The sequence below is a fragment of the Mustela nivalis genome (assembly GCF_964662115.1).
Source record: "Mustela nivalis genome assembly, chromosome: 8".
Lineage (NCBI taxonomy): Eukaryota > Metazoa > Chordata > Mammalia > Carnivora > Mustelidae > Mustela > Mustela nivalis.
In genome coordinates this window covers 12,498,845-12,512,302 of record NC_139027.1, presented here as the reverse complement: position 1 = coordinate 12,512,302, position 13,458 = coordinate 12,498,845, and the positions used below count along the sequence as shown (strand labels likewise).

At 40.6% G+C, this 13,458-nt stretch overlaps 2 protein-coding genes across 13 annotated transcripts in view; one reads left to right on the top strand and one right to left on the bottom strand.

Moving 5' to 3' along the window:
* Window positions 1–4,448, bottom strand: part of GEN1 (GEN1 Holliday junction 5' flap endonuclease) — a 35,494-nt gene extending 31,046 nt beyond the window's left edge. For 3 of the 10 annotated variants that reach the window (XM_082745791.1, XM_082745788.1, XM_082745795.1), the window contains exon 1: window positions 1,859–2,150. The gene's annotated coding sequence lies outside the window, so the exon portion shown is untranslated. The other 7 variants (XM_082745792.1, XM_082745796.1, XM_082745790.1 and 4 more) reach the window with 6 other exon arrangements.
* The window catches only part of SMC6 (structural maintenance of chromosomes 6), a 76,008-nt gene continuing 64,923 nt past the window's right edge, over window positions 2,374–13,458 (top strand). For 2 of the 3 annotated variants that reach the window (XM_082745785.1, XM_082745786.1), the window contains exons 1-3: window positions 2,374–2,602; window positions 10,797–10,939; window positions 12,616–12,733. In XM_082745785.1, coding sequence (XP_082601911.1) covers window positions 10,802–10,939; window positions 12,616–12,733 — 256 coding nt within the window. In that variant the 5' untranslated portion in view covers window positions 2,374–2,602; window positions 10,797–10,801. The remainder of the gene's footprint in view (window positions 2,603–10,796; window positions 10,940–12,615; window positions 12,734–13,458) is intronic. The other variant, XM_082745787.1, reaches the window with a different exon arrangement.

The following is a 13,458-nucleotide window of genomic DNA, read 5'->3' as shown; positions in this document are numbered from 1 at the left end:
AACTTTATAACCTATTAGTGACTTCAATTTATTTAGTTTACTGAAAAAGCATTAGACTTGGAATTAGAAACCTAGGATTTTGGTCTTGGATAGAATACTGAAGCTGTATGACCTTGGAAAGACATTTAACCCATCTACAAAATGGGAGGTACTAAACCAGATGAACTATAGGATTCTGATATTCTTTGAACCTCCTGACCAATTTTGGTAGCTTGTACTAAAATAAAACCAGTCTATTCTAGATACTACTGCTTGACAGAAAGAACACAAATTTCTAGTTTAAAAAAGCCCTCAAGAATTCACTACAGGTTAAAATAAAACAAATCCTTTGATGTAACCATATGGTGCCCATAAATCAATTTATGCTCCTAAAACTTCCTTAAAAGCTAATAAGCTTTTATTGGTTAATTATAAAACTGAATGAGGTGAGAAAAGCACAGAGCCTTGCTAATTCCACTAATGAATCAAATTTTAAAGAACATAAAAAGAGGTCAGTGGTTTGATTTATGCAAAAATACACATTTTATTAGACCAACAGTTTTCCAATTTTATTTCAGTTTTAAGCAAAAACATTAGGAAAAAACTAACAACAAAACGAGAAATATTTTAAGTTTCCCAGCTCCCACTTACAAGACTATTTTCACATAAAGATAGGTAAATGGTTTAATTCAGTTCAAGATTGGACTGTATGGGATTTCCACCTAATTTCACTAATTAAGGCTGGTTTTTTATTCTCTCTTCAGTTTTATTTTCATATGAATTTAGCATAAACTTTGAAGCATAATGTACGCCAGACTTATAGTTAAATGTTTATTAAATACCTACTATGTACACCAGGAACTCTAGATGCTAGATACAATAATGAGTGATAAAGCCCTGCATTTCAGGATTTTATTAGGGCAAAGTGAGACCAGAGATGAAAAGAGAATTACAACAACGTGACAAGGACAGGCCAAGTTAACGTAAGCTACAGGACTACGTAAATACCTTACCTAATATTGAGCATCAAGGAGGGGCTTCCTAAAGGAAGTGACATTGACCAGAAACCACCCAAGTGTTCCCCACTGTTTACCAACAAGGACCACTTAAGACTAGATGTTGTGCTGTTTTTGTCTGTTTTGACCAGGTCCTACTTTTCACTGTGCCATGGCAAGGGCCACCATGGGAATAAGATACATTTGATTCTCTTTAGAAGCAAAAGGTCACTTCCACAGAAGGAATTCATTACTGGAGCCCAGACAACTGTCATCTATTTGGGGGTGAAGCAGCGCAGCGGTAAATGCCACTTCCCCCACCTACAAGGGAAGACTGTGGAATACAGGAAATTGAGTTTTGGACTAACGTACTCCGTGAAAGAGCTGTGTAAAGACCTGAGAGGTCGGTTAATGTCTGGGGAAGAACAGCACTGAACGCTACGCCAAGAAACTTAAAACTTCGTTAGTTCCGGTATTTACTGAGGGGGAGGGATTTACAGGAGAGGCCGGCGCGGGGGGAAAGACTAAATAACCACAACGCCTTAAGGGGACGGCTATCGTGGAAGTATGTGCAGAGCACAACACTGGAAAAGGAACATCCCGGCTAGTCTCCGCCTGCCTGGGCCTGGACCGGGGCGTGGCCGTTCTCCCCCAGGGTGCCCGGGAGAACATCCAGGGGCCATCGGCCTCGGTGGAGAGGAGGGAGCGCGGGGCGGCCGGGGGTCAAGCAAGCACGGCCGGACCGCGGCCAGGCGGCGCTCCCACCGTACTCCCAGCCGAGCCGCTGACCGGGGTTCGGAGGAGCGCCCCCAACCCAGCCTTTCAAAGGAGCCAGAGGAAGGACGACGGGTCGGGGCCGCCTCTCCACAATCCGCCGGACTTACCCGGACACCCCTTTCTCCTCGGTTTTGGAAGACGCCCCTCCGTCTTTTACCAGTTTGGCCTGAATCCTAACTACTGCTGCCTCCAAGTTTACAAATTTTCTCTTCTAAAAAAAAAAAAAAATTAAGCGAAAGAAAAGGAAAAGTGCTCTTTCCTTTTTCCCTAAGCAAAGACTACCGCTTGGACGGCAGCACCCGGACCCCGGCAGCCGCCGGAGCACTTCTAATTCCGCGCCCCCTCCCCCGAGGCCCCGCCTCTTCCGGGAAGTAACCGTCCCCCTTCCCGCGACCGCAGTCTCTCACTAGGCTTTCCGGGCTTCCAGACGCCCGGCTCTACGCATGCTTGGAACTGTTACCGGGGTGCTCCGAGTTCTCTTCCCTTTCACTTAGGCAAATCACCCGGCCCCGCGCGTCCCGCCGACGAGAGCCCTGCGAGCCTACCAGCTTCCCCGTCGGCTGAGGGGCACTTCCGGCCCCTCCTCTTAGACTCTAGAGGCGCGAAAACTCCGAACCGCGCAGGCGCGCGCTGAGCTCCGGCGGGAGGGGGGGGCGGGGCGCAGGCGCGGAGTGTCCGGCGGTGGGCGCCGGGGCAGCCAGCCTCCTGCCTTCTCCCACCGCGGGCGCGCGGTTCCCCGCGGGCCAACGGCGGCTAGCCGAGGCCGAGAAGCCCCAGGGTGCCCTTGCCGCCCCGCTACCCAAGACAGCAGCCCCGATCGGGTTCCTTGGGGAGACTTGGACTTGTTCGAGGTAAGGTGAGGGCGCGCGCTGTCGCTCTCCCTTGCTCCGGATCAATCCCCTCGCTGCCCCCTTAGCCGGAGCCCTCCAGCCCACCTGGTGGCGGCTCGGTCACCGGAGCTGCGGCGGTGTCCCGGGTGTACCCGCGGGCCCGAGCGGGCCAGCCCGCCGGTGGGGATCTTCGGGCTTTCTCTGCGGGCGACGCGGGTCTCCTCAACCGCGGGAAACTTGCCCGTGGCAGCTGGGGCCCTCCTCGGGCTCCGCCGGCGGGGCTGGCAGTCCGGCTCGGGCTGTGGGACCCGGCGCCCGGCCCCTACCGGCCTTCGGCTTAGAGGAATAGCTTGAGGGGATGCGGTGGTGGGAGAGTGGGCTCGGACCTCGGGCGCGTAGAGCGAATCGGATACCTCGCCAGCAGCAACTTCGTCTGTTTACGAATGTATGCAAATAGCACTTTAATTAGATTTGTTGTTAAACCCCAGCGCCATGACAACGCCGGTTGTATTATGTAGGAAAATTAAGTTGTAATGTTTGTGGAGGTTTTGTGATGGCATTTCTGTTCCCTCTTTTCTTGTGGAAATGAACTGAGGAGGAATCCCGATTGGGAATTGCGGGACGCCAAGACTAGGATAGAGAAACGGCTGTGGGACCAATAAGACTTGAGATAATACTGTGGTGATTCCTGGAAAGAGGAACGATTTTGTGTGTAAACCCTGGAGCCAGATTTTACGCGAGCGCTTTTTACTCCGTGTATATTTCATGAGTAGGAGATTAAAAGCGGGTGTTTTAAGACAAGCTATTTCGGAATGTATATTCAAAGCAAAAAAAAAAAAAAAGTCCAAACTCCGTAACTTTTAGGTAACTGCTGTATATATAGTCTTCTAAAATAATCAATAACAGGAAAAGATAAAAGAAAGAAATTCAATAGCATATGCATTGGCCTGCAGGTGTTAGGTAGTAAGTAGTTCCTTGGGTGTGTGGGTGGAAGGGAACATATTAGAACTTCTACTTTGATTTCCTTTGTCTCATTCTAGTACTGTGTGAAATACACAGAGTGATCATTTTATGTTGAAATATGTATTCAACATTTCTTTTTCTGACTGGAGATCAGATTTGGAGATCATTAGAATATTGCTTGTAAAACACGTTTTTTTTGTGAGAGAACAACTGTTACGTGACCCAGAGCTCTTTGGTATCCCCTCTTTAAGTTTTAGTTCTTTTTCTGTAATTGGAGGAAAATAGTCCTAATGCCTAACAGCAGGATTCTTAAATACGTGTGTGTGGTGGCAGGAGAATATTTATAGCCCTATTTTAATCTATAATAAATATAAAGCATTTAGTATTGAGGTTGGCAACAAAAGTAAGTACAAATTCCCTAAAGGTTTATTTTACTGAGTGTCTAGATGTAGAATTTTATATAAAACCTACCTAAATGTTGACTTACCGTTTTTTAGAACTAAGACAAATTAATCAAAGCTGTATTTAACTTACTTTCAGAATCAATAAACAAGAAACTCAGAATTTTACCATAATTGTATGCATTATATTTAAGGCATAATTAGTTGCATTTCACAGTTCTGTTTACACACACAGTAGTAAGTCCAGGTGACTGAGGGTCAACTATAGTCACTTCTGTTAATGTTAGCATTTTGATTCACTAGTTAATGAGATACGTCTTTTCTCATTTAACATACTTTCCCTGGTGACCAAATTCAAAATAATTTCTGTAGCTTTCTCAGCACCACTCCCAAATCTACCCTTACTGCGGAGTATATTTTACTCCTTCTCAATATCCTAGAAACACTTCCAACTCAGTGTTTCGAGACAAAATAAATGTATTGTTTACCTCTTTTCTTTCCAAACCTGCACTGTGTACTTATTATGGCATTTAGCGTTGTGTGAAGATTGTTTCTAAATATGAAACACAAAATGAAGTTTTTGAAAGCCCCAAGTTTTAATTGGCTCAAATACTAACATTAGAAGGACACATCACATTTCAGTCCTTTTTGTAGTTTTATACATTAACGAAAGATAGATAAGAAGATGAATAAATTAATAGCCAATTTCACTGCCTATAAACAAGCTTAGTTAGTTGTTCATGCCTGGAGGAGCCTGGGCGTTGAAGAGGTTTTGACTTTGGATTTTGACAAACCTGGGTTTAGATATGAGTTCTGCTAAGTTACAGCTACTTGCGTCTGGGCAAAAGGTCTTCTTGAGTCTCAATATCCCCTTTTGTAAAATAAGGACAGTACTTACAAGGATGTTGAGGATTAAAGGAGATAAAGTGTTTATCTCAAAAGCTAAGCATGTAATAAGTAGATATTTAACAAATGTTAATTCTACTCCCATTTCACCCATACTTTTAAATCTCTTGGTTTCTTCTGTTCCTCTCATCCCTGATACTGTCACTGCTTTCCTTCAGTGCCCCCTCACCCTCAGTAGCTGGGCTCTTTTGGCCTTATTCACACTCACTCTGTTTTATCTGTCCTCTAGGTTGAGGCCACAGGAATGTTATTAAAACACAAATCCGAGTGTTCAGATTTTATTAACTGGAATGTTGTGCTTAGTGCTTCCCAGTTTTGCTGATCTAGAATGGTTTGATGGATGGGCTTTTGAATTTTTTTCACTTAACTCTATTATTTATTGTGTATTGCATCTTAGGATTTTATGGTATATCCCAAGCAATGTGCTTAATTAGTTCACTACATAAAAATGTGGTCGTTTAATGCAGAACTGAGTGTGTCCGTGGTGGTGGGAGGGGCAGGGTTGGGGATGCCGTAAACACACTCCACAGCAGATTCAGATGTGGCAGCAATTTGCCTTTATTTTTTACCATTATTTCCTACTGTTTATACAGTTCTGTTACATCTGCTCTGACTGCTCTTAGTTCCTACTTGGATATTAATGAGAAGTATGAATTATTAGATGGCTCACAATAAAATTTAAAATTTAGGCATTTATAATCCTATTGAAGTGTATTTGATCTATCAAATTTCCTATTCACTTACATGCTGTAATGAATTGGTTACCTATTTTCTTTCTTGAACTTATTTTTTATTGATAGTTACATATGTGTTACTATTCTGCTCTGATTTGCTTCCTGTGAGAGAGAGATGTATTCCTTAATTCTGACTTTTTTAATTGTAAATAAACAAATGAAGAGCTTTATGAATGTATTGAAAATCCCAGAGGAGATTTTTTTTTTCCCTTTTGTATTTCAGAATATTAGAGGTATTTTTCTTTGCATCTATTTATGTGTCTCTTTAGCCTTTAGAAACAATTTTACTGTATTAACTTGTGTCTAACTCTCAGGACATTCATATGTGTTTTTAAAAATCCATTATCATTAAATTACAGAGTGATTTGTATTTTAAAAAGTAGGATCCTTCACTATCTGTCAGGTGCATGTTACCATGGCAACCTAGTAGCAAACTGCAAATCCCAAGCCAAACACAGCAAATAAAAAACATCGTCATCACGTAGCACACCATCTCCTGTGTAGTACAGAATCTCACATTCACTGTAAGAAGCTTAACCACATTTATCTACATGCACCTTCCTCCCCCAGTTTTACTTGAAAAACTACCATGTTTTCATGGTAAGATACTAAAATCAGTCAGCTGATGTCTGAGTGCCTGCTAATTGCAAGATCATTATTGGACATTAATAAAAACTGTATCTAAAAAGGAATTTAATGCGGGGAAAACCAAATGGTAATTTGTCCTCTCTGTTTTCCTACAATAAATAAATTACTGCTCAGTAATTGAGAAGGAAATAGAGAATGGGTGGGAGAGAAATTATTTTTGGGAAAATAATGGCTTGGTGGTATTCCAGGGAATTTAAGTTAGCAACAAGCAACAAAAAACTAATATACATCGACTTTGTTTTGTTTTTTGTTTTTTTTTAAGGATTTTATTTATTTATTTGACAGACAGAGATCACAAGTAGGCAGAGAGGTGGGGGCGAGGGGTGGGGGGGGAAGCAGGCTCCCTGCCGAGCAGAAAGCCCCATGTGGGACTTGATCCCAGGACCCCGAGATCGTGACCTGAGCCAAAGGCAGAGGCCTTAACTCACTGAGCCACTCAGGCACCCTACATTGACTCTTATTAAATAGTTTGAGAACTAGGTTGGATTTTTAAGTTTTGTTTGACTTGCTTAAGAGATTCAAAATTAACATTCGATTATTAAAAGAACAGATGTTGAATATTATGTAATTGTGACTGTCATGCTGATACTGTCTCAGGCATTTGTTTAGGTTAAATGTTCTTCAGATTTGATCTAATAAATACCTTTTAGATGGTATTTGTTTCATCATGATTAGGCTCTTCATTGCCTTCAGGATAGGATAAAGTCCAAGTTTTTAAATGTTATTTACAACAGTTTTTCTTAAACTTTAATGCACTTAGGAATCTCCTGAGATCTTGCTGAAGATGAAGATTCTGATTCATTTGGTTTAGGAAGGGGCCCGAGATTCTAGATTTCTAATACATTCCCAGGAAATGTAGATGCTACTTGCTGGTCCTTGGACTGTATTTGAATATAAAGTCTGTAAGTCATTATATGATCAGCTTCTTCTCTGCTGCTCTAACTTAATTGCTTGCTTGCTTGCTATACCTTATAATTTATGGCACTGTGTCATGGACTTGCTTATGGTATCCACTGTACCAGTGTATCCGGTGTGTGGTCCAGGACTCTTTCGTAGGGTCTACAAAGTCAAACAGTGCATACTAACAGTCAGATGTTATTTGCCTTTTTCACTCTCATTCACTTATGAGAGAACGGGGTTTTCCAGAGGTTACAAGACTTGATGAGGTCACTGCTCTGAGGATTGATAGAATATGTACATGTGTGTTCTTTGTTTTAAAAGTTCCTCAGTTTGGGGCGCCTGAGTGGCTCAGTTGTTAAGCCTCTCTGCTTTCCGCTCAGGTCATAATCCCAGGGTCCTGGGATCAAGCCCAACTCCCTGCTTCCTCCTTCCTCTCCCACTCCCCCTGCTTGTGTTCCTTCTCTCGCAGTGTCTTTCTCTGTCAAATAAATAAATAAAATCTTAAAAGAAGAAAAAGTTTCTCAGTTTTAATTGACAGTTTTGTAGATATTGATAGGTATAAACAAAAAGCTCTTTGAAGTCCTGAGTACTATTTAAGAAGAGATCAGCCACAACCTTTGAGAACTGCTGCCCTATGGTATTAGGCTGTAGATGCAAAGACTCAGGTCTAGAACTTGACCAGAGCTCCTTCCTTTAGCCTCAGTGACACATGGGATGAGTGGCAATTTTGGCGTTCCACGTGGCTTCTGTGTACTTTACCTCTCTGGGCAGTGGTAAAAGGTCTCATGGAATACTACCCAAAGAAAAATGGGAGTAAGTAGCACCCTGTAACTGCCTGATCAGGATACACATCTAGGCTTCCCAAGTGGGCCCCACTGACACCATTATCATGGCTCTCTATTTGGGCTACATGGCATTCTCTGACACTAGCCCAGTTGGGCTCCTTATGGCCTTAAAATGGGGAAGTCCAGGCTACCTGCTTGGCTTTTGCTAGTGTGTGTGTTGTTGGGAAAGTAGAAGGAGCATCACAGTTGTTGGGTTTTTTTGTTTGTTTTTTGTTTGTTTTTGTTCATTTGTTTTGGTTTGCTTTTTGTTTTGTGGTATTTGGTATTACTGTCTAAAAGTTTTCTTTCTTGTTAGGATGCCCTTTTTCTGGTCCTTCGGCTAGAGAGAGCAAGCTTTCATTAGCCCTTTTTTTCCCCTGCACCTGTTGTGTTTCCCCCAGTTGCTGTCTTCTCCAAGTCTGGTGTATTTGAGGCAAAACAAAAACTCAGGGAACTCATCATGATGTCATTCCTTGTGTCCTAAGGTCCCTGGCCAATCCGTCTCCTTCTCATTCAGAGTTGTCTTATGTTTGTTATATATGTAATTTCCAAAGTTTTTAGTTTTGCCCAGCAAGAGGAATAGGGAGAAGTATATCTATTCCATTTTCCTAGAAGTGGAAGCCTCTGATTGCTTTTTTAACTTGCAGTTCGAGAGAAAGAATAAAAGATTGACCTCTAGACCCACTGTATATCCTTTATATTTGTTGTATAAAAAATATGAATAGGGGCACTTGGATGGCTCAGTGGGTTAAAGCCTCTGCCTTCGGCTCAGGTCATGATCACAGGGTCCTGGGATCGAGCCCCCCATGGTGCTCTCTGCTCAGCAGGGAGCCTGCTTCCCTTCCTCTCTGCCTACTTGTGATCTCTCTCTCTCTCTCTGTCAAATAAATAAATAAAATCTTAAAAAAAAATATATGAATAAACGTTAAAATATTCCCATTAAGGAAAATCTAGATCTGATAAAGTAAAGATCTAGTTTTTGAAGAAAATATTTCCAAGTTTAATTAAATAGAATTTGCATGAAGGAGACATGACTATAGTTGAGGATTTTACAAAACATAAGGTAATCTTTTGTAGTAACTGTGAGGTTTTGCAAAATAAAATTACAGAAAAATTGATTCAGGAGGATATAGTGAACCTGTAAAAACTGGTGTACAAGAAAGTAATTTAAGTGATTTTATAAAGTTAACTTTTAAGCAGTCTCCACTTTGTAATAGCTTTAATTCTACTTCTTTCTGTCTTTGAAAAAACATTTAATTTGTCATGCAGTAGCAGTGATTTCAGAGCCTTAAAAGGATGGGAAAACCACTCAGTTCATTTAATGAGACATGCATTGTGAAAATAACCAACCCTTGGGGTGCCTGGGTGGCTCAGTTGGTTAAGTGGCTGCCTTTGGCTCAGGTCATGATCCCAGGGTCCTGGGATCAAGTCCTGCAGCATTGGGCTCCTTGCTCAGTGGGGAGTCTGTTTCTCCCCTCCTTCCACTCCCCCTGCTTGTGCTTGCTCTTTCCTTCTCTCTGTGTGTCAAATAAATAAATTTTAAAAAAGATAACCAAGCCTGACAGAGATAGTTCCCCAAATATGCACAGATATTTCTGTAAGATTGTTTATATCCATATAAGTTTGGAAAGCAGTGGGTTAAAAAATTAAACACTGTATGGATGTCTCTTCCTCTTTCACCCTCCTTTCCTTGCTCACTTTTCTTCTCCAGAGGCCCCATTTGGGTTCCTGCACATCTCTTGGGACACCACTCCGCCAGTCTCCCACTCTTCGGACACACGTACACTAAGACTGGCTTTGTTGCCCTGTGTGCATATCATCACATAGGGCTGTCATCTCTAGTGAGGACTAACTGGAGTTCATCAGTCCAAAATCAAGAGAGAGAAAACCTCAGTTGCTCTCTTGCTGCCCAGTACCTGGTACAGACCTTGTTGCTATGGAATAGTACTTGAAGGACTTAAATGGATCAAGACCAGAGCTATTCTTCTTGTTCTTTCCTTGTATCTGAGACATTTTTGATTACCTATATTGTGTATTTTTCTCTTCGTTACTCAGCAAATAGTTATTAAGTACACATCGTAAATCTAAACTGTATTTTATAGAGAAAATAAAAGCCGCTATCAGTAGGCATAACATTTAAGTCAGGTTTGACTTGAGGTGCAGTTTTCCTATGTTCAGAAAATCTTGTGTAATTTTAAATACATTAGTTTTCTAGGCATTAATTTCATAGTACATTGGTTTAAAAAAAAGACAGCATGGACTACTTCTTTAGGGAATGATTAAGGGAAACTACTTATAGTTTTATCTGAAAAATCGAATGATTGCTGTGGGATAATTTCAGAAGGTATTATGACATCTCTGTTAGATCTAGGAAACTAGAAACTATAGTTTCACAAAATCTTTTACCATTTGTCAGTTCAGGAGTCAGAACTTTCAGGGAGGGCCATATCAATAAAATCTTGGCCATGAATAACTCTGAAGTAAAATCAACTAGTGTAGCATATGCACATGATTTAAAAAGATGACAACATACATTTATTACCTTATACTTCTGCAGGTTAGAAGTCTGACATGACTCCTGGGGCTAAAATTGAAGTGGCGGTCAGGCTGTGTTTCTTTCTGAAGACCTGAGGAGAAAATCTATTTTGTTGCCCTATTTTTTGTCTTATGGCCTCCTCCTCCTCTATAGATGATATTTCAACTTTCTTAAAAGTAAAAACTAATGGACATAGTACTTAAAACTTAAGCTTTGTCTCCTTTATTTTGTTAAGTTTAATATGTATGGAACAATCATATGGATTTCTTGATTTACTTCACTGTTACTCTAATACATGTTCAGACCTGATGGCCAAAAGAAAGGAAGAAAATTTCTTCTCTCCTGAAAATGCCAAAAGACCGAGACAAGAAGAGTTGGATGACTTTGACAAAGACGGTGATGAAGATGAATGTACAGTTTCTTTCACTAATGGTACCTCTACTTTGGTAAGTGCAAAATTTGGGGCCTGGCATGGTTCTTGCATCTCGTTTATATGTCATATTCTTGATAATTCAATATTAGGGAAGGCAGTATGATTTAAAAAAAACCAACTAAGGCGAAATAATACGACTTCTCTTGACGTTTATGTTAACTATTAGAATCAGTTGGTAAAGAAAACAAAGAGCTTGTTCTTTGGAATGATCAGTAGGTGTGACAAACCTCTAACAAAGCTACCAACGGAAGAAAAGAAGAAAGGCACAAATTACTGGTAACAGGAACAAACCTGTAACATCAACCCTTTAGAAGGTTTCAGAAGGACAATAGGGGATGTGACAGTGCCATGATGTTCAAAGTCAATTGTTATTGAGGAAGTGCAAATTAAGACCACAATGAGATATCACTACACACCCATCAGAATGTGTGAAATTAAACATGACAGCAGTGACAAGTGCAAATGCTGGCAAGGGTGCAGAGAATCTGGATCATTCATGGATGGCTGGTGGGAATGTAAAATGATACAGCTTCTCTAAAAAATAGTTTGGCTGTTCTTTATTTTACTTTATTTTATTTTATGTTTTTATTGAACATGCAACAACAGCCTACCATAAAATCCAGCATTTATCCCAGAGAAATGAAGATATACCTTCACACAAAAATCTATACATGAATGTTTATAGCAGCTTTATTTATAATAGCCCAAAACTGAAACAACCCAGGTGTCATTCATTGAGTGAACAGTTAAACACTGTGGTACATTCATGCCATGAAAAACTACTTAGCAGTGAACCCCCGGTGTAGGCAACAATAGTCATTTCTATACCATTTGTGAAGTGACAGTGTTACAGAAATCGAGAACAGATTAGTGGACCAGGAGTTAAGATAGGGGTAGATTGGGTGGGATGTGGCTTGGCTATAGAAGGGGCAACGTGAGGAATCCTTGTGGTGTTGGAAATGTTCTATATCTTGACTGGATCAATGTCAGTATCCCTGTTGTGGTACTGTACTACAGTTTGTAAGATTTACTGTGGGTGGAAACGGAGTAGAGCATTCGCAGGATCCCTCTATTCTTGCAACTGCATCTACAGTTAGATCAGAATAAAAATTTATTTTAAAAAGTCTTCAACCATAATTTCCAATATTCTGCTCATACAAGGATGTGTCTATGCTTTTTAATAAGATGGTGTCCAGAAAAGAGAAACCAGGAGTTTTTAAACACACTGTTAAAAAAGATTTAAAAATGTGACTGTACCAGTAGTTCTCAATCAAGGGGGGATTTTGCAACCCCCCGCCTCTCGTGGGGACATTTAACAATATCCGGATATTTTTTTGGTTGTCACAACCTGGGGTTAGATGTGTGCTACTAGCATCTCGTGGGTACAAGGTAGGGATATTGCTAAAATTCTCAAAATGCACCAGGCAGCTCCCCTCCAACAAAATAATTATCTGACTCAAAACATTAGCATTGTCCTATTGAGAAACTATGTGATAACAATTATTAGATCCTGGAAGGACTTTAGAATGAGTGATTACTCATAGAAGGTTCCCATTCATTAATCACTTACTATAACTTTTTTCTTTAATTACACCGCTGAACTTTCTCCAAATGTTTAGATGGTTATAGTGAGTTTATTAGATTAATTGTTTTCTCTCTCCCTCCCCCCCCCTTTTTTTGGGTTAATAGACTGCAGCAGAAGTTGGAATAATTGAGAGTATTCAGCTAAGAAACTTTATGTGTCATTCGATGCTTGGACCCTTTAAATTTGGTTCTAATGTCAACTTTGTTGTTGGTAACAATGGAAGTAAGTGCTTTTGTCCTCCTCCTTATTTGACTTTGAGCAGTACTTTACAGTTAGAATGCATTAACTTTTGTAAAATAGGTAACTGAATGCTGATAAATCTAAGTTTTAGATCTATAAACTTACAGTCATGAGTATTTTCAGTATTTGCTGTCAGTCTACACTTTAAGAAAATTAGGAGTTAACTGTCAGTTTATTATTTATGTAGTAAGAATAAACATTTCCTGCTTACTTTTTTTTAATCCATTTGTTTTGAAATTCATACCCTAGAAGAGTGGGCAAGCAACCCTCATTATGATTGAGGCAGCCTTGCATCTTACATCTATTCAATGTTATGACAGAGCCCAAACAGAGTGCCATGAGAATCCAAACATGAAAGAAACTAATTCTCACTGTGGCCAATGAAACTTGGAGAGGAGGTGGTATTTGTGGTGGCACTTGAATGAAAATGATAGATTGTGCAGATCTCACTGGGGAAGAAGAGTCTGAGATGTTTCAGGCAAAGATTACTCATCAGCACAGGTTTGAAGGAGTAGAAATAGACGTGCATGGACAGTGGTGAACAACCTTATATGGCTTTGTCATATCCTACATGATAGGGAGGGGTAGAAGCTGACACTGCAGAGTCCTGTTGTAGGTGACATTGGTGAGAATCTTCAATGCTATGATAAGGATTTTTGTGTTATGTTCAAAAGTCAGTGGAGAACCAGTTAAAGTTTATGAGTAAG